Source organism: Zosterops lateralis, assembly GCF_965231275.1.
Source record: "Zosterops lateralis genome assembly, chromosome: 1".
Taxonomy (NCBI): Eukaryota; Metazoa; Chordata; class Aves; order Passeriformes; family Zosteropidae; genus Zosterops; species Zosterops lateralis.
Window position 1 is genome coordinate 109,056,748 of NC_139762.1, and position 22,301 is coordinate 109,079,048.

A 22,301-nucleotide genomic window follows, 5' to 3' on the forward strand; every position below is an offset into this window, starting at 1 on the left:
GCCTTAGTTGCTTAAACTATAGAGAACTTCCGATTATACATGGGATAGCATCCATTATGGTTCTGGCAAACCATGCTAATGCTTTTAACACATGAGTCTGTAAGCTACACCATCGAAGAGCTAAGCAGATGTCAAAGAAAATTAGTTACAAAGCCAAAGATAACATATTTAGCATGGTTAAGGAAGTCAAGCAAGTCATTTGACTAGAAAAAGAATAACTGTACTAGTTCCTTCACTTACAGCGTAAACAGTTTTCTTCACTTCATGCTCTATACCTGCTCATTTGCTACCTTTGGTTAGAAAATATTGTAGGACAAGAATCAGAAGGTAACCTAGAAGTGTTTGGGTAAGAAAAACAAATAGTGAGAGGGCAGAAATGGAAAAAGCTACTAAGTTTTACCTCACTGGTTAAACGAATCAGAAGAGCAGCTGCCTCTGAATATTTGCTTTGACTTTTTAAGATTTCAGCACTAAGCAGTACACAGCGTTCAGCCAGAACCATGTTCCTAAAGTAAAAACATATATATATTAATAAATAAATAAACCTCAGAAAACTTTTTATCTCAAACCTTTCTACACATGGCATCAGACTGAGGTTCTGTTGCTTATTCTTCTTAAGGCAAAAGATATAAAAGTTCACTCCCCACAAAACAACCACATACAGATTGACACGTTAAGTGTCACAGCGTCCCCACAGGTCACAGCTCCTGCCAGCAGCCTGCTGTGGCACAGATTCTGTACAGAATTCTGTGCACAGATTCTGTACAGCCACCTTCAGGGTACATCCATCTGCTCTTGCATTGGGACAGGTTGCAGGGCATAACCCTGCTTCCCCATGTACCTCCGTGGACTGCAAGGGAAAATGTTTCAGCATGGTCTTCACCACAGGCTGCAGGGAAGCCCCACCTTCTCTTGACCTTGGTATCAACAGGGCTGTTTCTCTCATTTTCTCACTCCTTTCTCACAGCTGCTATTTTTACCCTTTCTTAAATGTGTTATCACAGAGGTAACAGCAGCATGGCCAGTTTGGGCAGCAGCAGGTCCATTTTGGAGCTGAGTGAAAACTGATTCTGCCACAGGCAGCTCCTGCTGTCTTCTCACAGAAACCTTCCTTGCAGCCACCCCACTACCTAAAAATCTACCATGTGAATTCAATACACAGGTTCAATAAGCACTCTTAAGAACACCCCAGATCTCTTTTCATGGTATCCTATGTTATAATGGTATCAAGTTTATCTTATTCCTTCAAAAGTTACCATCACACTGTGATCATCTGGCATGATTACTGGGCAGAGCAAGAAAGTTCAGCCATCGTATCTTTCAACTTTCACTGGATCAGTACAAAAGTAAACAACATACTTGCAGATATCTCGATAGGTTTGAATTGCTGTCTCCATATAATGGGCAGGATATGGCCTAGGAGCTCCAGGCTGAAGAAAAGCTGATACTGCTGCCATTTCCTACAAGAGAAATTCAGTACTGTCACTGTAGTTTCTTCAACATATCATAAACTTCAAAAGAATGAAGCATGCTTCAATAGCTACTAGATTCAAGATCTTCATCTAATCAGTTACAGGCATATAAAAGTATCCAGTACACTGTAACTGAAAAAAGGTTTAATACAACAGCCTATTTATGGTTCTGCTTTTAATTAGCCAGAGAGTTACACACAGAAATGTTTGCAGTTGACAGTACCCCCAACATTGTAAAGAAACATTGACTCAGTACAGTTTTACAAGTCCAAAAGAATTTCCTAAAGACAGCACTTCGTTACCTTCAGACAAATATTAGAGATTATTAGAAAAAGTTCACAAAATATTCATATTATGGGAAGTACCAACCAGTGCTCCAGCTGCATAAAGCATTGCCTGATCATTTAAGAAGTCCTTCTTTGCTGTATGGTAACAGCTATATGCAAGTTCATAGTGTTGCACCAAAAAGCACAAGTCTGCCATTTTCCGAATTTGAAGCTCCGGCGCTTCTGGTGGATACCTATAAATACAAATATTTAAATTCAAAGTCATCCTTTCTCATCTTAATATCTATTCACAAAGTAGTAATAAAACCTGCATTGCTCCAGCCTTGCCCAAAAACAGCTAAGAAAAGTGAATCTGCTTCCTTTCTGCCACATATAACTTGGTTTCACATCAAAGCACATACTCCTCTTAGTCAAGAAATGCTGAATGGAGTTTATAACTACCACTGAAACTGCTCAGACAGATTAACCATTAGAACTAAACAGAGCTGTATGAGAATGAAAAAGGTGACTTTGACTGTTCACTTGGCTGTAAATTGTTATTTCCCCACATTTCTCTTGAAAGAAGTAAGTCCACTAAAAAACTGTGTTTTATGCCAAAATGCTGTGCAAGTTCCTGTCCTCTGCAAGGATAATCTAATTTTTGGTTAATCCTATATATATATGTTGTAGTAAAGCAGACAGGACTTAGTTTCTTTAGGCAGGAAAAGTTAATTCTTTATTCACATAACTCATTCTTACACATTTTTCACAGACTTTGTGTTTAATTGGCTAGTGGTTTCTTGCCACCCAATTCATTGGTTAAAAGGTGTACATGCTAAGACTCTCTCTTATTTAGGCATTTACGTAGTTCTTCATGGATTCTTATGGGACAGATGTTTTGTTATTATAGATGCAACTTATTTTTCTCTACAAGAATAGTTTATGCTGTTTCTCATTCTTCTAATTCTTCCTTCTAGGAACTTACAAGCTAGTTGTTAGTTTAGCTAGAGTAGCAGAGTCTAAACTATATTTTATAAGGCCTTTATTTTATAATATCTTTACTTGTATATATGATTCACTTCAGTAATAATCAAGTACCTTTTCACAAATACTTGTGTGTCAAATGCTGTAGGAAGTGAACTACACTTACAAGTTCAAAACAGAAAGCTGGAATTAGCAACATTTTTGATTATAAATCCAAAGATATGCAACATAGACATCTGAAGCTGTATGTGCATGTCAAGGATATTAACCTTGACTAGGTAATGGTCAAAATTATTTAGACTTCTGTGGTAAAGACAGCTGGAGAGTGATTTTTGTGATTATACATCCCAAATCACAGAGGGAAGTTACCAAAGCATACAGAATTAGTATTTTGGTAACACTTAAAACCTGGTTTTAGTGTATATGAAGATACAGGTGCACTAAGTGAAATTCCCTTTAGTTTAGCTCTTGAAATTGCAAAAGCAATATACTCAATACTCTGCTGGAGCAAATTAGATAGTCACATAAGCAAAAACACCTATACATGAGGTTTGACTGTTATAACAGGTGAAAAAGCTTATACAAATTTTTTTTTTAAAAATCCTCATGGCAAACCAAAACTTTTCATTACCATTACTCTTAAAAACATGTGTTCATATTAACTTAGAAAGTTTCATTGTAAATAGAGCAGGCAGATGACTCTGCAAACAGCCTATTTTATCTCCTTCTTTAAGTTCTGCTACTGCTTTATTGCACATATTCAGGCACAGCACTTTTCATGATTTTTCTAACTGAATTCACTCACAACATTGCTGGCTTAGCTCACTTTGCAGAACACCATCAAACAAACATGTACTTTCCCTCCTGCCCCTAGGAAAGGTGCATTTGCAGTTTAGATCTAAAAATAAGGACTGAAATTACTTACAGCAAACCAGAAGTATTCTTGAGTTCATTTATACTTTTCTCTGGAACCTTGCTGCCACTAAACCATTTCTTAGTAGCAGAAAACAGTGATCGGCTCAAGCCTTTCCTGGATATTAACTGGAGAAAGACATTGAATTAGGGCACTACATTGCAAGAGATGCAAGTTAAACTAATACAAAAAGCCAAGCTTTGTCATGGCTTCATAAATTGATTTTTCTTCCATAAAACAGAATAAAAGGAGTAAAATAACTAATACACTTTCTTAGAATTAATCTCGGACACTGAGACAGAAGGTCATATATTTATTTTCATACATTCATATATTCATAATTCATATGTTTATTTTATCTCAGTTGAAGTTCACATTCTTTCTTTAAACTAGAGAAACATCCATCTTAAGAACCTGAACACTTTATACATCTGTTTGAAAACTAAATTCTAAATAATTGTAATATCTAATTTTGGGTATTAGTCCAAGCAAAAACCTAGCCTAAGTACATACTACAAGAAAAAACCTTTTCTCTGTCATCCACATAAAGCATTATCACATCACAAACATCAATTTCAAGTGCCAAAGGTTTCAAGTGTCAACAAGGCAAGCAAGGTTACACAACTTCATTCTTTTAGGTAATTTCTACTTAGGAAACTTCTGCAGGGAATTACCACTCCCATCCTATAAGACAAACTATATCGCTTTTAAAAAAGTGGAGCAACTCCCTTTCCCTACCAGAACTATTATCATTGCATTCCTGTTTGCTACACTTTATAAAACCACTTCTTTCTAATGTTTCTTCATGAAGCTTACTAAGCATAAACATGGTCAGCACACACAACTCAATTCAGGGAGTGAGCATTCCTTACAGGATATGATCCTTAGTATGAAAAGCCTTCATACTTAAACTATAACTTGAATAGACAATCCAATCAAAATAAAATCAGAGCTCAGATAACAGACAGATATTTGGGTCCAAGACTTAATGTTAAATACAGTAATTTGATTGCACAAATATAAGTCAATCCATCTCTGCAGCTATTTAAGAGCATATAAGAGTGAAATACTTGTAAAAGAAAGGACTTCGCTGTGATGCAAATAACTTTAATGCACACCCTTAACTTAACATGGACATGGTATTAATCTCCAAAAAATCCTAGTTTGAGAGCAGCACGTTCCCTGCAAAAACTGCTGAGATCAACATAATTACATGATTTGGGGTGTCCCTGCATTTCTTCCCTGTCAAGTAACAACTGAAGGATGCAGCTTTTTTTGCAGATTATAGATCAAATACATTTCTTAAATTTAGCTGTGTATTCTGATGTTGAAACACAAAGTCCATTCTGTTCCCCACGCTGGAATCATTGAAGAACATAGAACAGTAAGATTTTAGAGTCAAGAACAGGTTTCCCTAGAAACAGTTCAGACAAGCTTTCATCAAGAAGCTACCTTGCAATGGAGCTGTTCATACAAATTAGTTCTTGCTTTTTTAAAAGACAAATTGAGCAATAATGAGAACTTCAGTTATTTCTTTTAAATCTACTTACAGTTTTCAGCAAGACCATTGAATCATTAGACGCAGAAGGAAGTAATACTATCAAAACAGATTTCTGGATAACTGGATTTATACCCCAACCATTTTTCCTTATTAGAGCATGAAGTGTTTTTAAGGGTAAACTGACCTGATCATTGAGCTGCCGAATTGTTTTCTCTATGTGTGGTAGAAGTCCCCTAAACGTGAATTCCTGTATGAACTGCCTAATTCGATCGTGATCTGTGAGAGTTAAACAAGCACCATGAGGTGTCCCAGAATTTGACTTCTTCGAGTCTTGCAGTGATGTAGAAGCCTTCATGTAATCAGTGCTATCCAAACTGCCACTGGGATGATCCAGTTGAAGGGGGTGACTCTTAAAGTTATTTGACAAGCCATCTGTTGAAAGATTGAAACAAAAACCCCTGTAAGTATAACGTTACTTAAACATTTTGGGGTTTAAAGGTCATTTTTACTAACCTACTTCAAAGCTATCCTCACTCAGAACTCTAGAAAGCAAAGCAATTCACCACCTATTCTGCACTACAGATTAATGCTGAGCAGGCAGCAGCAGAGCACTGAGTATTGCATCATTCCTGGAACTCTCAGAAAGCTCAGGGAATCTCAAGAATTACAACTTGGCTAAATATGTAGTTTTGGTTCTCAACTACAGTGCAAAAAAATCTTCCAATATGCTGACTAGTATCAACAACATTGAAGGAAAACTATGGAAACATTAAAATCAAAATAAAACATTAATGAAAGTTGGAAATGCAGCAACTATGACAATGGACCATTGCGTCCATTCTTATTTTTCCTGCTTATGTTTCAAATTTAAAAAACAAACAAACCCCAAAAACAAACGAACAACCAAACAAAAACAAACCTAATTTTCCATATCCTTCCAAGCAATCATGATGTAAAACAATTTCCTCCAAAGACACTTTTGTTCAATAAGAAGCGCTGCTAACCACACTGCATTTAGCTCTCTGAAAATAAGACTATGACACTGCTTCACTCTAAGACCTAAGCAGTTCTCTTATAAATAAGAAAATCGGCTTGCCCTATCTGGCACTGAGCAATGCTGAGCTGTGAAAGCAAATCCTTAATGGATTTTACTCTACAAAGTCAACTTTACATTTAATGAGTTCAAAGTTCAATTGGCTGTTCCCAAACAACATCTGGGCTGCAAGACCCTAGAAATTTGGCAACTGTAGGCTCTCCCACACATGCCAAGTCTCCACCTGCCTTTCAGGTGAGGTATGAAGGATCTGGGGTGAGGCAGGCCAGGCAATGCATGGTACCTCACTTCTTCCCTATTTGGTGATGCCTCTCATCTGAATCTTAATTATTTTTTAAGAGTGCATTAATTTGCACTCTATTTCATTTATTACTCTCTCCCATCCACAAGCTGAGTTCTAAGGCAAGTGCTTCCAAACAACTTACAGTCTAAGCACTTCCCCGACATTTACAGATTTAATACCAAAACCAAGGACAAAAAACCTCCAAAACCTCAGCTTCCAAGTTACAGTAAAGCACACAAACCAAAACTTCCATTATTATGTAAATTGAGCATTTAATTCTATGTTATTTTTAGTAATTACCAGGGTTTACAGACAATATGCTTAAACTTACAAAATATGAGCCCAATACATCATTAGCCATCTCATTAAGGAGATGCCACCAATCTAGTAGGTCAGCACCACAGCATTTTTCTTTGAGGAAATTTAGAGCATTTAGAAAACCATTACCATGAGTTTCTTAACAAATCACCTAATTAATTACTGTCCAAGACAAAAGAAAGCTGTGTAAATGCTATAACATCAAGGTTTTCATGAAGTTACATAAATACCTTTAATTTCACTGTCTATGCCATCTGATATCAAGTGATCAGTATTCTTGTTTGAAACGGCAGTATAATCTTCATAGGAATCCTGCCAGAAAAGGGGAAAAAACAGTCAAAACTTTAATACTACTCAACTCCATACAAAAGTCAGTAAACAACAGTTGTTAACTTCAATGAGTTAACTGAATCACTACAGCAGCATGTTTGTTCATATACATTAATTCTTCTAAGCAGTTTCTGAGGCTTTAAGAAACTGTCTTATTTTAATGCTGAGAGTTGTAGTCACAAATGAAGAAAGTACCTTCTGACTTGCTCAGCTAGCTTCCCTGTCAACCCAAGCAACTCCAACTCTTACACAGCAGTGTCTACAGCAGCAGAAATATATTCCCTAAAGCAGCTTCTGAACAAGCTCACACACACACAAATCTATACTGCACAGTTGACATGGGACAGAGAAAAAGAAAAATATCTGATTAGTTTATGCTGGGCTACAACTCACTGGTCCTCTTAGCTTACAGTTCTGACTTTCCAGTACCAGCTACATTTGGTAAAGAAATACAATTCCAGGAAACCTTTTAATCATACAGAGTTATAACTGCAGGTCAGTCAAGAGCAAACTCAAGAAAGAGTATTTTTGGTTCTAAAGCAAAAAATACAGTTATTTATGGCAAACTCAAAACACACTATCACTTGTAATCTTAGCAGATGACAGACCAGACTAGACCACAGGAAGTTATCACAAAAACCACACATATTCCCATAAAACAACACACCCACACTATATAGCGAAATACAAAAGACCCAGGAAAAAGCAAAATTTAAGACTGAAGAAGACCAATAAAAATGCAGGTAGAAAGTTACCATGAACAGGACACTTCTGAGGCTACTCCCTCTTACAGCTCTTAAGGCACAAATCTATTATTTCTGTGCTCCTGTCAGTCTATATCAGACAGTCCAGTATTTCAGTGTTCCTTACTGTCAACTTAAGCAGCACAGAGGACAGTTCCTACTGAGGACTCATCTTATGCCCTCAGAAAAAGTCACAGCTGTGTCAGAAGTGTCTTGACTGCCCATTAGCTCATTCCATAGAAGCATACACATATAACATTAAGGTGAAACTTAATGCAACTAAAATGGACTTTCATATGCCCCTTAGAAAGTATTTTTAGAATACCATAGTACCTGGTTCTGGATAGTGCTTTTCTGAAGGTACTGACTCCAAGGATCTGGTATCTGTTCATCTGCTCCTCTATTAGACACCCGAGAATTTATTTTCAACAAATAGCAGCCCTGAGTTCCATATCTCTGTTTCATTTCTTCATAAATGGAGTCAGCTCTGAAACAGTAAAACAACATTTATCCTCCCCTGATATCAAACTCACTTTAGAGTGTGTACTGCAACAAGCTATTTTAGACTATTATCCATAGTGCTTAAAAGGAAAATTCTCCTGTTTTTAAAACAATCTGTTATGCAAGAGTAAAACTGAGAATCTTTGAGAATTAGTTCAGCAAGCTAGCAAAGAAAGCATCTACCTCAAAAGCTGGGACTGATTCATTTTACATGAACACAAGAAGAAGATCTAAAAATAATACTTTCAAATATCTGCCTTGATAATAGCATACTGGCTGATGGATCCTGTTGCACATGTAATCTCAACATAATTTATCAACACAAACATTTTAGTCAAACACCTCATCTGTAATCTCACTGAAGGCAGATGACCCACCTTTGTTCTTCTCCTGTGCTTACATCATGCAGTAACACATAATATTTGAGCGTGTTTGGTATAAACCACTTGGGATATGAGTATTCACTACTGTGCTGAATCCGATGTTGTTCTTGGGACAGCTTCAGGAACTGCTCCGCAGGGTCAGGTTCACTAGAAGAAACTACCAGCATACCTGAATTCATTATTAAGGACTTATACCCGAAGAACACAGGGACAATCACTGATCATAGAATAAATTAGGAAGTGTATAAAATGTAAAGAACAGATGAGTACAATACTTAAACACATAAAACATGCTACCACAAAAGTATGTGCAATTAGAATTTGGCCTTAAGTCTCAATAAAAAACCCCATCAGTTAACTAATATCTGTAAAATGAGATGCAACAGGAGTTTGCTCCCATTCTGACAGTGAATCTAAGTTTAAACTGCTACATGAGAGCTCATTTAAGATTTTAGATAGAGACCAGAGGCTCACATAGCAAACGTAGCTGAAATTCGTTCCCACTGTATTTCAGCTTTCAACTTCCAAGGAGAGCTGGGGCTTTAAGTTATCACCCAAACAACAGTGATGACCAGCATTAATAAACACAGCACCACCACCTAAGTAAAATGCAGAAGTGTTCAGGTTTTTATCTCAATGCAACTACACAATCATTAATAAGGAACATCCCACTCTGCTACATCCACTCACCAAATCAAAAGACATTAATTCAGAGAAGCCAGAAAGCAAAACTATACTTTAAATGTATTAAAATTCAGAAGTCAGAATCAGTATTTTGCAAAGTTAATTCTACACAAGTGTGGCCATTAACATACCTTTCCGCTATACTGGAATTATAACGTTCAGTAGGGAACATTATAGGAACATTAGGAACACAGTGTCATAAAACCTGCAGCATCATAATTACTGTAAAGCTAAACACCAGTTACATTATCAAAGTGATTATTTTCCATTTCCCGGTAGACAAGCAAATTGGGCCTAAGCTTTGGTAAGAAAAAAAGTGAAAGCATTCAGGCATTGTTCCAGTCTTTCCAGACTTCTTTTTCTCCAGTGTAGCTCAAAGTTCACCAAATTTCCAAAACATCTTCTCCCCAACCTCCACCACTACATCTACTTATAAAAAGCTATTAAAAACAGCACATGCATCCCAAACACACATTCCTCTGCTGTAGATAATGACTAAAGAGCTACAGCAGGAAGTGTCTTAGGATGATGGAGTTTCATTTACAGATATTGGCTTTGAGTTCACTTTGACACAAAAACTGTGTGGAGAAGGGGAAAAAATCTCAATATGAACACCACAAAAAAACTCAGGCCAAACAGCCACAAAGAAAACCCTGACATCCTTACAAAATCAGTCTGCGTAGTCAGATGTAATGGAAAAATGCATAGACTTCAAGCCATAGTTGAGAAAGAATTACTGCAAAAATTTCAGTGTCTCCTATATTACATTTTGTAACAGCCCCCCCGGAGCAGTCTGTAACATTCAAAGGATACAAGCAACATAGTGGTTTAAGAATTCGTGATCAGATGCAGGCATGGACTGAAGAAAGCACTCTCTGTAAGACTCAAACCAAGGAGTAGTAGCTGAAATACACAACAAAACAGGACAAATTAGACTATTCAATGAAATTTATTTACCTATTAATGAAAAGGAAGTATGAAAGACTACACCTGAAAGTGAAGCCTGCAAACTCTGACAAGGCTTGCATGGCAGGGGAAAGAAGGGGAAACAGTCCAAGGAGAAAGTATTTTAGATGCTACACACAAGTAGGAGAAACAATAACACTTGAGTCAAATCCTGTGAAACTGAATAGCACCTTAAGCACCACACTCCTCACCACTGAAGGCTCGCATGTGTTCAATCCTCCTTAAACCGACTACTCTTTAGCACCCCTTTAAACACCCATACACTTGGCAAAGAAAGAAATAAATTCTTCTAACAGTCATTGAATTTCAGGGTTACGGATGTAAGAATTGACCAAGAAACAAAATTCATTTCTGAGTATGCAGAGGAGCTTAGGATTACCAAAACCCTACGCTGCCTGTTTTCTACAGGTGTTGACTTGTTGACTGTTGACAGCAGTCTCCTTCCCATGCCTTTCTAAAATAAACAGCTCAGCTGGAAAAGATCCAAGATGATAAAACCTCAGATCTGAATTGTGCCATTAATGCCTAATAATTTTAACTTGCCATGTTCAATGCTCTTTTACAATAGGTATTTCATTTTCCTAAGAGTAACAAATCAAGGGAAACTAAGGATGTCTGGGACATCAAAAAAAAAATACATGAACCCAGTATCATCCATTTCTTTCCATCCCAGCTATGGGTCAAACAATGAACTATTATTTCTTCTTTTAAGCCAGTTCAATGCCATCTTAATTCAACTCCTTTCCCTTGAGTGGAAAACAGATGCCATAGCAAAATCAATTCACTTTCAATAACCTGATTTCACACTGAAGTAACTGGAATCCAGCATCATCTCACCTGCAAACTAGAAAACAGTAACTAGTGGAGAGAAAAAAAATTAAGAAAGCCTGAAGGTATTTTCTTTATACGACCCTAAAAACCCCACATTGCTAGACTTGATTAAATAAAAATAAAAACAAAGTAAATAAAAATTTCTAATGCTTTGTAAAGCTCTCATGCACCTCCTCATAAAAGCAAAGCCAAACCATCACCTTGATTTCATAAGCTAACTTTAGGAAACAGTTCACTTTTAAGTTGGAATTATCTTGTAGGGCTTTCATTTAATGCATTTTGTTTAATCCTACATGGTCAAGCCACCTTAGATTGGCTTCAGACACACAGAAGCCAGTTACAGCTACCCTTAAATTCAGTACAGCAGTCAGCACATATCACATAAAATAAAAAGCCTAATAGGAGAGAAACTTCCAGCTTTTGATTACAGCCTTTCTAGAAACTGCTCTCTGAGTACTCATCTAGGATATAAAAAGCTCTTGGCTTTACTGAGCCCTACATGCGAACATGCCAACTATTTAAATTAAGGAAAACACAGCCTGTTCTTATTAAAAACAAGCCATAAGAAAGTGACTCATACACATTTTTCACAAGTATAACAAGCCATGCAGTAACTCGGGTAAACACTGTTTAACAACCTAAGTAAACACTGCTAAACCTAAGGGAAAATTATCAACTACATTGTACTTTCAAGCACTGTTTCCAAATTTTCACTTCTGTTCTACAGCAAAAGAATCACAGCAAAAGAAAAAAATCATGCTCTTTTTAAAATCTAACAGTTACAAACAGGGAAGTATGACTTTGTGGATTGGTTCCCCTGCCCTCCTTTTTCATTAGGCCTATTAAAAACCTTGGAAGCAGCCTCAAAGGCAACTGGATTCCCTCTACATAACAACATTAATAGAATTCACTTGAGCATTTTACAGGGCTGTAATCACTTACCATAGATACTGGATAAACATACACATCATATTCAAAACAAAAGCAGTATTTGAAAAAAAAATCACAACTGTAACGCCTCATAACATGTTACAGCAATGCAGACCAACATTGTCCTTTAGGTACCCAAACCAGCATGTTCTGCATTTTTCCAGTAAAATGTTTCCAGTGGAATGCTGGAACAGGACTGAAGTTTTGGCAAACTTGTTAACACGTTCAGAACTTAAGGGAAATAAAATAGTAATATTTGTACATAACAGCTTAAGAATGGAAAGTCTACTTAATGAAGTTTTGTACCCTTCAGGCATTTAGCAGGATCTGAACAGATACTACTGAAAGGATAGCTATTATTAACCACAGGCATAAACTATATTAATACATAAAAGTGAAAAATATCAAAACCTGGTTCTTACAGACCACAATGCAGAGCCTTGAGAGGTCAACAACCAACATGGTTTGGTAGCAGTAAGTCTCATGAACTACATAAAAATGTATTAGAAAGCTTTTTCCTTTTTTTTTAAGGGTCATACTCCAGAAAGAATGTCAATATAGCAGAGACATATGTACTCTAAGTACACTCAACACTTGAGTTCCAACTTAAACCGTGTTACTATCCCCTGAAAAAGAAGTTCTCTGGAGAAACAGAAAGTACATATGAAATACAGCACAGTGACAGTATATAGTTCCATAGAATCAAACAATCCAGCATTTTTAACAGCATCAAGTAATTCACCACCACCACCCTTACTGATTGTATGGAAAGACCAAATGATTTTGATTAACAAGAGTAGAAATGTGATTAAAAGAAATTAAAACAACCACCACCAACGATTTTCAGTTAGGGGGGAAAAATGGAGGAACACACATCTACGTCCAGAGAAGTGCTGAACAGTTCTAGCAGATGGTAAGGAAAGGTGGATGAGGCACATGGAAAAGGAGTAAAGGGCAATTTGGCAAATCAGCACCAACTACAAAAAAATACCTGAATAAAAGGTGGATGTGTTCAGTTCCATCAGTGTTTCTTTCCAATTACTGTACCAAGGAACACTAGCTTTAACTGAGCGATCTGATAGAAAAAACATGGTATTATTATACTAAAAAGGGTCAGATGCAAACACACTCTTGGCTTTTACACTCCAGCAGTGTTAACTAGAAAAAACCTACACCGTGCGGGCCCATGAGGAGCACAGAAGAGATTGGACTCCAGCTAACCTTAACGGTGAATATTTCAGGCTTCTCAACACTTGCCAGTGTACTTTAATGGAAATCAGTATTAATTCCTAGTTCAGTCCCAATTCTAGGCCCAAACAAAAATGGAAATTCTAACAAATAGCAAAGATTCAAGTTGTATGTTATTTCTATTTTACTAGTTGGAAGATACCCAAAATTTAATGCACTAACTCGTGAGATCTCCCAGCCTACAGTACCAATCAAAAGTAGCTGCTGAAAGTGGCTGCCCCAACATTCTCCTTTATTTCAATCATATTCCTCCACTGCCTCACACCAACATTTATATCATGCAGCTCTGAACAAACAGAACTGATCTAGGTGAAAAATAATTTTACTTCTCTCAAATAATTTAATTCTTTAGTGGGATAATTTTTCTTCACTTTCTACATGCACCAGTACATGGGAGAAGCAGGCATGGCTGACCAGAAGCAACTTTTCAGCAACCAAATGAGTCTCTCAGCACTAGATTATGGAACTGTAAGAATATTAAACAAAATTGTAACAAATAAGGATTACAAGCAATTAAACCAATACAACACAGCAGTTCCAAAACTTTTCTCAAATAAACTTTTCTGTTTTGTGCCAGAAACAGTCATACCTCAGCTTCTTAAACACTGTTTATCTTTCTTCAAAAAAGACTGCATTTGATCATCATTAAAATTAAGGAAATATCTTCTAATATCATTCTCCTAGAAAACTAATTCACTCCCAAAAAAGAACAAATTAAAGCACTAATGACAGTATTTCCCATTCACATGCCAAATGATTATGTTCTGCTGTCAGGAATGAATGCATCCCTTGGTTTGAATAAAACACTCTAAGAAAATTGAAAAAAAACCACCCAAATGTCTTAGTAAATACCCATGTTCATCTAAGCATAAAGGAACCCTACTTGGTACTTCCTCATATTCTCTTACACTGTAATGAGATACAAGTTCCTCCAGCAAGAGCACTGTCAGTGTTACAAGCTAAACGGCAGAAACGGGGTTCCACTGAACAGCAAAGTTACTACATGAATTTGTCCTTCTGTGTGATCTTAAACAGCTTATCCACCTCCCCTCCTGTCAAATAAGCGTGTAGCCAGTCTGAACAGAAATGAGAACCTAATCACTGAGAGACAAGAGACAGTCAAACATGGTAATTTCTACATCCGAGGCTCCAGCAGCAAATATGGAAAACAAAAGGAGAGATTCTATAACTACAAAACATTGCTTAATATAGCCACTGTTTTTCTTCCCTTCTTTCTATACCTCACTTCTAAACTAAGGTCATTAGAAACCTCATGGAAAAGTCTCCTCACTGAAACCATTCTGCTTTCTTAGGGAATTTCAATCTCTAGAATTGAAGCAAACTTTCCATCCAAAAAAAAATTTCATAACGAAATGGCAATTCACCAACTTGACCTATAAACAAAGGCACAGAAATTGAAAAAGGATATGGGATTTTCAACATATCTCAAAAACAAGAGGTTTCCAGGCTCAGGTATTTTGCTTTATAACACAGGACATCAAGTTGAAGATGTACCTCATAAATTAGGTACTGAAGATATAAGAATTATGCCATTTTTCCACCATTAACATAAAAAAAAAAATTACTACAGCAACATCAGTTACTAGTTGTCATGAAGTTTTATCAGTCTATTGCTATAGCAGAGCCAAACTCTTCACTGCAGGGTGAACTTTAAATACAATAAATTATGCATGTTTAAATAGGGCAGTGCATACATGCTTTGAACTAAGCACATGCTCAGAGGCTTTAATGGATTAGGGTCTTAATTGGGAGGAGTTTAATCTTCTCAGCTCCTAAGATCAGGTCTCACTTAGCACTATTCACAATGCCTCATCCCTTGGAGATCTGAGAAAAAAAAAACATTTTTAGAATACTCTAGTCATTTTGACAGTGAAATATGAAGCACAAGTTCCATACAAGAAAAAAAAAAAATAAAAGGACAAGGAATCAAAGGAGTCACATACCTTTCCTCAAAGCCTTTTTTCTTTAAACTTTTTTATGAATTGATCATAACAAATAAAAGAAGGCAGGACAACTAACTTCAAGATGAAGATGCACATTAGTACCAACACTGTAAGTTCTGATATTTATTATGCCAAGTGCAACAGTCACTGTATCAGTTTTGTAACAAAAAAATTACACAACCAAAGCATAAGTAATTGCTACATTAAAATAATGGTTTAACACAAGTTGAAGAGAACTACAACATTAGGAAAATTAATATCATTAAGTTCAACTACTCTTCCAAAGGCAAAACTATTTGAAAAATCCAAAGTTTCAGTAAAAGCACTGTGTCAAAACCGATAAACTCTGCCATGAAGCTGAAATAAAGGCTAGAAACCTCTTGGCCAATTCCAGTTTACTTTATGAAAAATACAATATCATGACATACCACTGATGTTGAGATCATAATCTCCAGCTGTGACGACATTGGCCACCAATCCTTCAGCAGGCTGACTGACAGACACAACATCGTGCAGAAGTTTCCGAATGGCACCGGGCTGAGGTGGGTGAGTAATGATGTTGTTGACAGCGATCTTCAAATTTTTAATGATGTGAAGCTGATTATTAGGATCTCTCATGTGAACTAAAAAGGAAAAAGAAGAGGATTTGTTGAAGAGTGTAACAGTTAAAATAGTTGTCATAAATTAGTCTTTTCCAACACATTTTTTTCTTTAAAGATTGCTCCACTAAACTTCTCCATCATCAATTTTAGATCACAGTCCATAATGCTTGGCTACCAAAAATGGACGGGGAGAAGGTGGTAACAAAAAATTACTTCATGTTCAACACTAGGCTCATCTAAGCAGACTGATTAAAGAACAGCATAGGATCTTAGCTGGTAAGAAACCTGACATGGGTAACATAGTATTCACAAAATTAACATATCCTAAAAAACAAGCTGAGAGAGTTGGGCTTGATCATCCTGGAAAAGGGGGGAGAACTTAGAGCAGCCTTCCAGTACCTAAATGGGGCTTTCAAGAGAGCTGGAGAGGTACAAGGGCACGTAGTGACAGGACAAGGAGGAATGATTTAAAACTGAAATTCGGAAGATTTAGATCAGATATTGGGAAGAAGTTCTTTACTGTGAGGACGGTGAGGCATTGGAACAGGTTGCTCAAAAAAGCTGTGGATGCCCCAACATTGGAAAAGTCCAAGGCCTGGCTGGACAGGGATGTGAGCAATGGTCACTTTCTAATGGAAAGTGACCCTAACCATGGCAGGGTAAAGTTAGAACTGGATGTTCTTGAAGGTCCCTTTAAAGCTAAACCATTCTATGATTTTTAACACTACAGCTTCCTTTGTAGAATCTTTGTGAAAATTGCTCCCTACAGCCATCTGTTTTTAAAAAAACTATTCATGACATTTTCAGCACTCATTACAATTCTGAGCCTGCTGTGATTTTTCACGTAATTTCACCCTATTCCAAACCACAACCACCACCAAGCAAGGCAGACTGTGAGTGCAGGCAGGACACACTGACTACGGCTGCCCAAGTCACCTGGAGCTACCACACGCCACACAGCACAGCCCTTGACTCCTCTGTACGCTATTTTCACAAATTCCTGAAGAGCATATAAAAGGTAGTACAAAGGAAAATTTCTGCTCTTTTCTTCATCTTTCAATTAACTACAGGATTTACACCATAAAGGTCTAAAACTGAGTATTCAATCTGCTCCAGCCTGGAAGGCACTCCACACCTTTTCCACCAGCCTCTTGAGAAGTAACAAGTACACAGCTAAAGCCAGATCACACTAGATGTGTTTACAATCCATCTTAAATGTTAGAACAGATTTCTAATGTTCAAATCTTGACTGGTGTAGTTCTACCTTCCTCAATCACATTCACTCCCAAGCTTTACCCAGCACTCAAGCTCATAGTAAAGCAGGTTAGAAAACTCGTCCTGCCAAAAACAACCTAAAACTGTGCGGGTTTTTTCAGCTGTAAGTTTCAGACTGAACTCATACATCATAAGGTTGTATCAACACCAGAAAGGGCAATTGTGCTGGCTAAACTTTACTTATTTCAGCTCAGCATTTCTATCAGAAAGCTGAAGAAGTTGTTTTGGATGGAGCTTTTTTATCTTATCACGTTGGTAAATTATCAACCTTACTGCCATGCAGTTACTGAAATTATCAAATGTAAAGGAAGTGGCAGGAACAAAGAACTAGAAAACTAGTTTGCCTTCACCAGCACAGCTACAACACTACAACTCATATCCTTGCTGTCTGTCCTAAAACATAACAGCCATAACAATGAAGAGCAACCACATTTCCATACAGAACACAGATCACATCTCTGGCAAACATCTAATGTTAAGGACTGAAATAAGAGACATACTTGGAAACCCAAAAAGCACTTGACTTGACACAAAAAAATCTATGTCTACTGTTAAACACTTCCTTCAAATGTTTATAAGAACATTTCAGAAAGTACTTGGCCAAAAGTGGTGGCAGCAGCATGTATTAGAAGAGTATCTTTCTAATCAGAAGTTGAAAACAATCAGATAGATGCTAAGATACACATGAACAAGGAATTCCTAACATCACACTAAGCTCAAATAAGCACAGTGTTCCAATTATACTTCCTTACATCTTGCACATATTTAAGGCTTAGAGTCAGATAAAGTTATCAGTTGTTCTCCTTTTTTTCTGTTAAGGTCAAACACTTTGGTTTAAGAGTAACCAACACTATCTTAAAGTGATACTTGCTAATTGACATGTACACTAATTCTCCCTCCCACAAAGACAGTATTCATTCATAGAGTATTTTTAAAGATTCTTAAAATGGGATCCTATTTTAAAGAAAACCTACCTATATACACAATATATGTCTACCAATATATACAATGCATACACTTGTTAAATCAGGCATCAGTTGTAACTAACAAACAAAACAGTTAAGAAAGACACTTTGAGAATATATGAAGGTATAAAATCCTCAGCATACTTTTGATTTCCTGTATTAAAGGAAGTTGAAAGGTTGGGGAGGATTTCGGTTTTGCTTTCCTCTAAAGATTTATTTGGGATAGTAAAGCTGTCTTTTCACTTTTTTAAACTTTTCTCTTTCACTAACAGGAGGAGACTTACAGAAGTCAAGAGGCTAAAAATTACAGGACAGAGCACCCTGAATCTGTGCTCAGGACACTCTGCCACGGCAGTTTCCTGAGTATTGCAATATCCTGGGCTACACCAACATTAGCAAGTCACTGATAGGGAAAAGTTGATGAGGAGATTAAATACTGATTTGTGCAAAGGGCAGTCCCACTGCATCTACATTACATATCTTTGTGGGGTTTACTTGAAATTAGATAGAATCTGGCCTCCTTGGATTGAGCAACCTCAACAGTGCACACACTTTTACACTACCTGAAGAATCGTGCTGTGTTCTGGTATGTGCACAGTAGAGAGCTCAGCTAAGTTCCTGTTTATCAGAATTGTTTTGCACATATGTCAGCAAATTAATTTCATAACTGCACTGCTTCCCTAAACAAGAAGGCTGATGAGCACAGAGCCCTCAGCTGGTTCATAAGCCATGTAATTCCTACTTTCAGACAAAAATATGTATTGTAACAGGACTCTTAAAAGTACAGTAGCAAATCCAGGACTGAGTTTTCCAAGTTATAAAAATTCAAGAAGCAATGCATGTAGTTTAAATTTCTGCATAATAGCCACTAAGTAAAGAGAGATGGTTTAATTTAAAATAGACAGCATTTCACACCCCCTTAAGAAAAACCATGCTTAGAAAGGAAGACACCAAAACAGAATTACGGAATCACAGAATTGTTGTAGTTGGAAGGGATCACCGGAGATCATCTTCTCCAACCTCCCAGCCAAGGCAGGAGGATCACCTCGAGCAGGTGACAGGAATTGTCTGGGTGGGTTTGGAATGTCTCCAGAGAGGGAAACTCCACAACCTCGCTAGGCAGCCTGTTCCAATGCTCTGCCACCCACAATGGAAAGAAGTTTTTCCTCATGTTGAAGCAGAACTTCTCATATTTTAGCTTACGGCCGCTGCTCCTCACAGAATCCCAGAATAGTTGTCACCACAATATCATAATCAAACATAACACGAGAATAATAATAATAATATTATAATCATAAGCAGTAAAACACACAGCACAGCATGTCATATAACAGACATTCTGCTGTACCACAATCAGACCATTTAATCGTGCCTTTCTTCCCCTCTGTCCTTACCCTCACACATGCTGCTTCTAACCCAAGAATTCACAGTCAGCATGCAGAGTAACCTTTTTTCCTGGGAGCAGGAAGAGGAAGTCACTCTTGGAATGAGGATCTGGAGTCGGGCTTGTGGCCTGTTGTATCAGGATACACACAGAGTAGTGCAGCAACAATACCCACAGTACCAAGTTTCACTCAGGGAACACTGAGGATAATTCAGGTTTGCAAGTTCCTACACTGTCACAATAATTGGACCAAAATAGTTGCAACTAAGTAAATTAATTAACCTTCCAACTGAGTGCTTCATTTTGAGTTCTCTGCCTGGTTTTGTTTGCTAGGTGCATTTTGAGAGCCTTTCACTAAAAGAAAGATTATTAAGTTCAGAACTCTAAAGATGTGAGCGTCTGCATTTGTTATTTTTGCCTCTGCTGCATTCTCACATAGCTCATGAGCACTGCTAAGCAAAATTAAAAACATTCCTAAACAAGTTACAGTTGATAAGCTACTAAGAATTACCTGAAAATTAGGCCGATTTTTAACACAAAGTAGCTTTTGAGCTGTTGCCATTTTTTTAAGAAAGAAATGGAAAGATGTAACGAGAAAAACAGTTAAACCTTTATTTTCTTGCACTCTTTCCTCAGCACATGAAATGCAGAGGCTGCAGCCTGAGCTACATGACTGTCAGAAACCAAATTTGACAAATGTCACTGCATCGCTATTCTGACAGTTCTCTGCAAACTGCTGTCCTGCATTCCAGTGTAATGAGCAGCAAGTTGACACGCACAGCTTATCTAAATCAAAAACAAACGAATTCGGGATAGTAAGTTAAAGCATCACAGCTAAAAAATTCTATTGTTTCTCTTAAGTGGTCAATCTCCAGTTTTCCTGCTGCTTCACGTGGTCATTTGACCGATGCCACATAAGCAGCTCGACTCCCACCTCTTCTTTGCACAGATCTTATCCACAGACACATCAATTTAAAAAAGTACATAGGATAAAGCTACAGGTGAGAGAAAGGAAACTGCAACTGAAATTACGATTAATGTTTCTGAAAGACTGGCCGTACTTTCAACGCCTGTCTACCACAAGTGTGAAATCCAGCAGAGTCTACAGCAGGACTGTAGGCATGAATACTAGGGAGGTAACAGCAATGTGCTTTTAATGGAAGGCAAAAATCCGTCTGGAAGAGCTGAATTTACAGACCCTTCCTCTTCAGCCGTGGGATGTCTCCAGGAGAAGCCAAAACTTCCCGTGTTCCGCAGACCGAACGTACTTAAGCTGACTTAACAGCTGTCACCTGCGACAAGCCCGGCAAACGCGAGTCTCCGCCGAGCCTGTCGCGGCTGCAGGTGACACCCCCTTGGGCTGGGGGGCCGCCCCGCGGGAAGGGGTGTCGAGCCCGTCCCCTCGGCAGGCAGAGCCCGTTCCCCCGGCAGACAGAGCCGGCAGACAGAGAGGCAGAGCCCGGCGGGCAGAGCCCGGCAGGCAGAGCCCGGCGGGCAGAGCCGGGCGGGACCCCCGAGGCCGCGGGCGGAAGGAGCGGCGGCACCGCCTCCTCCGCCCCGTGTAAACAACAACGCGCTCCGCTGACGGCACCGACCTTCCGAGGTGAGGCGGCAGAAGGGCCTGACCAGCTCGGCGAAGCTGAGGTTGTTCCTGCGGGTGAGCCGCTCCGCCTCCTCGCTGCACAGCGCGGCCACCAAGGGCACGAACGAGTCCTGGATGAACTCCTGCACCGACTGCACGCACTGGGCCATCGCCGCCGCCGCCGCTCGAGGGCGCCGGAGACGGCCCCGCCACCTTTCTCCGCGATTCTCCGGATTATTCCGTTCCTGGCCGGCTCCTGTCCGCCGCTCCCGCCCGGGCCCCGCTCAGCGCCCGCCGAGCGCCGCCATGTTGCGCCTCCTCGGCCGAGCCCCTCGGGGAGCGCCCGTTCCCGGCGGCCCCCGCGCCCGCTCATGTGATTGGCCAAAGGGGCGGCGCCGGCCGGGGAGGGGAGGGGGAGGCGACGGTGGCCGGCCGGAGGGGGGGGGGAGGATTGGTTTGTGTGTTTCCCACCCCCCCCTCGGAGCGGAGAGTTGGTGCGGTCCGGGGCGGGGGGGGGCCTGGGATGCTCCAGGGGATTCCTGGCGCCGGGAAGAGGGTTTGGCCCCGCAACAGGAAAAGCATTGGTGTCGGATCATTTAGTAAAAAAAAAAAAAAAAAAAAAAAAAAAAGGCCAAAATTACTTCAAAACAAAACAAAAGGGGGAAAAGTCAAAAACAAGAACAACAATCCAAACAAACAAACAAACAAAAAAAAAAGCCCCAAAGCAACAACCATAAAAACACCAAAATAACCCCAATGTGAAACAAGAAAAATACACAAAACAGCAACAAAAAAGTACCACAATGTACACACACTTCTCCCCTCAAAATTGGAGGGCAGAGGGGGGGAAATCAAAAACCACCATAAAAAAAAAAGAGGAAAGAAGCACACCAAAATAGCCCCAAAACAGAAACCCCAGACACAAATAAAACTACACACATAAACTCCTGGGTTTATGGGGTTAGCCATAAACTAAAACAAGTTCCACTTCAAAGTGAGGAAGAACTTCTTTCCAGGGAGGGTGGCAGAGCACTGGAGCAGGTGCCCAGGGAGGTCATGGAGGTAATTTGTGTCTCTGGAGACATTCCTGTGTCACCTGCTCCAGGTAACCTTGCGTTGGCA

The 22,301-nt window shown here is 38.8% G+C and overlaps 1 protein-coding gene across 4 annotated transcripts in view; it reads right to left on the minus strand.

Moving 5' to 3' along the window:
* Positions 1–22,091, minus strand: part of TRAPPC8 (trafficking protein particle complex subunit 8) — a 51,982-nt gene extending 29,891 nt beyond the window's left edge. For 2 of the 4 annotated variants that reach the window (XM_083862897.1, XM_083862896.1), the window contains exons 1-12: positions 21,193–22,091; positions 15,800–15,994; positions 13,151–13,234; positions 10,246–10,335; positions 8,743–8,917; positions 8,198–8,351; positions 7,022–7,103; positions 5,321–5,568; positions 3,648–3,763; positions 1,842–1,992; positions 1,360–1,460; positions 401–506 (exon numbers count right to left, since the gene is read on the minus strand). In XM_083862897.1, the coding sequence (XP_083719023.1) occupies positions 401–506; positions 1,360–1,460; positions 1,842–1,992; positions 3,648–3,763; positions 5,321–5,568; positions 7,022–7,103; positions 8,198–8,351; positions 8,743–8,917; positions 10,246–10,335; positions 13,151–13,234; positions 15,800–15,994; positions 21,193–21,349 (1,659 nt within the window). In that variant the 5' untranslated portion in view covers positions 21,350–22,091. The remainder of the gene's footprint in view (positions 1–400; positions 507–1,359; positions 1,461–1,841; positions 1,993–3,647; positions 3,764–5,320; positions 5,569–7,021; positions 7,104–8,197; positions 8,352–8,742; positions 8,918–10,245; positions 10,336–13,150; positions 13,235–15,799; positions 15,995–21,192) is intronic. The other 2 variants (XM_083862899.1, XM_083862898.1) reach the window with 1 other exon arrangement.
* Positions 22,092–22,301: the final 210 nt, after the last annotated feature.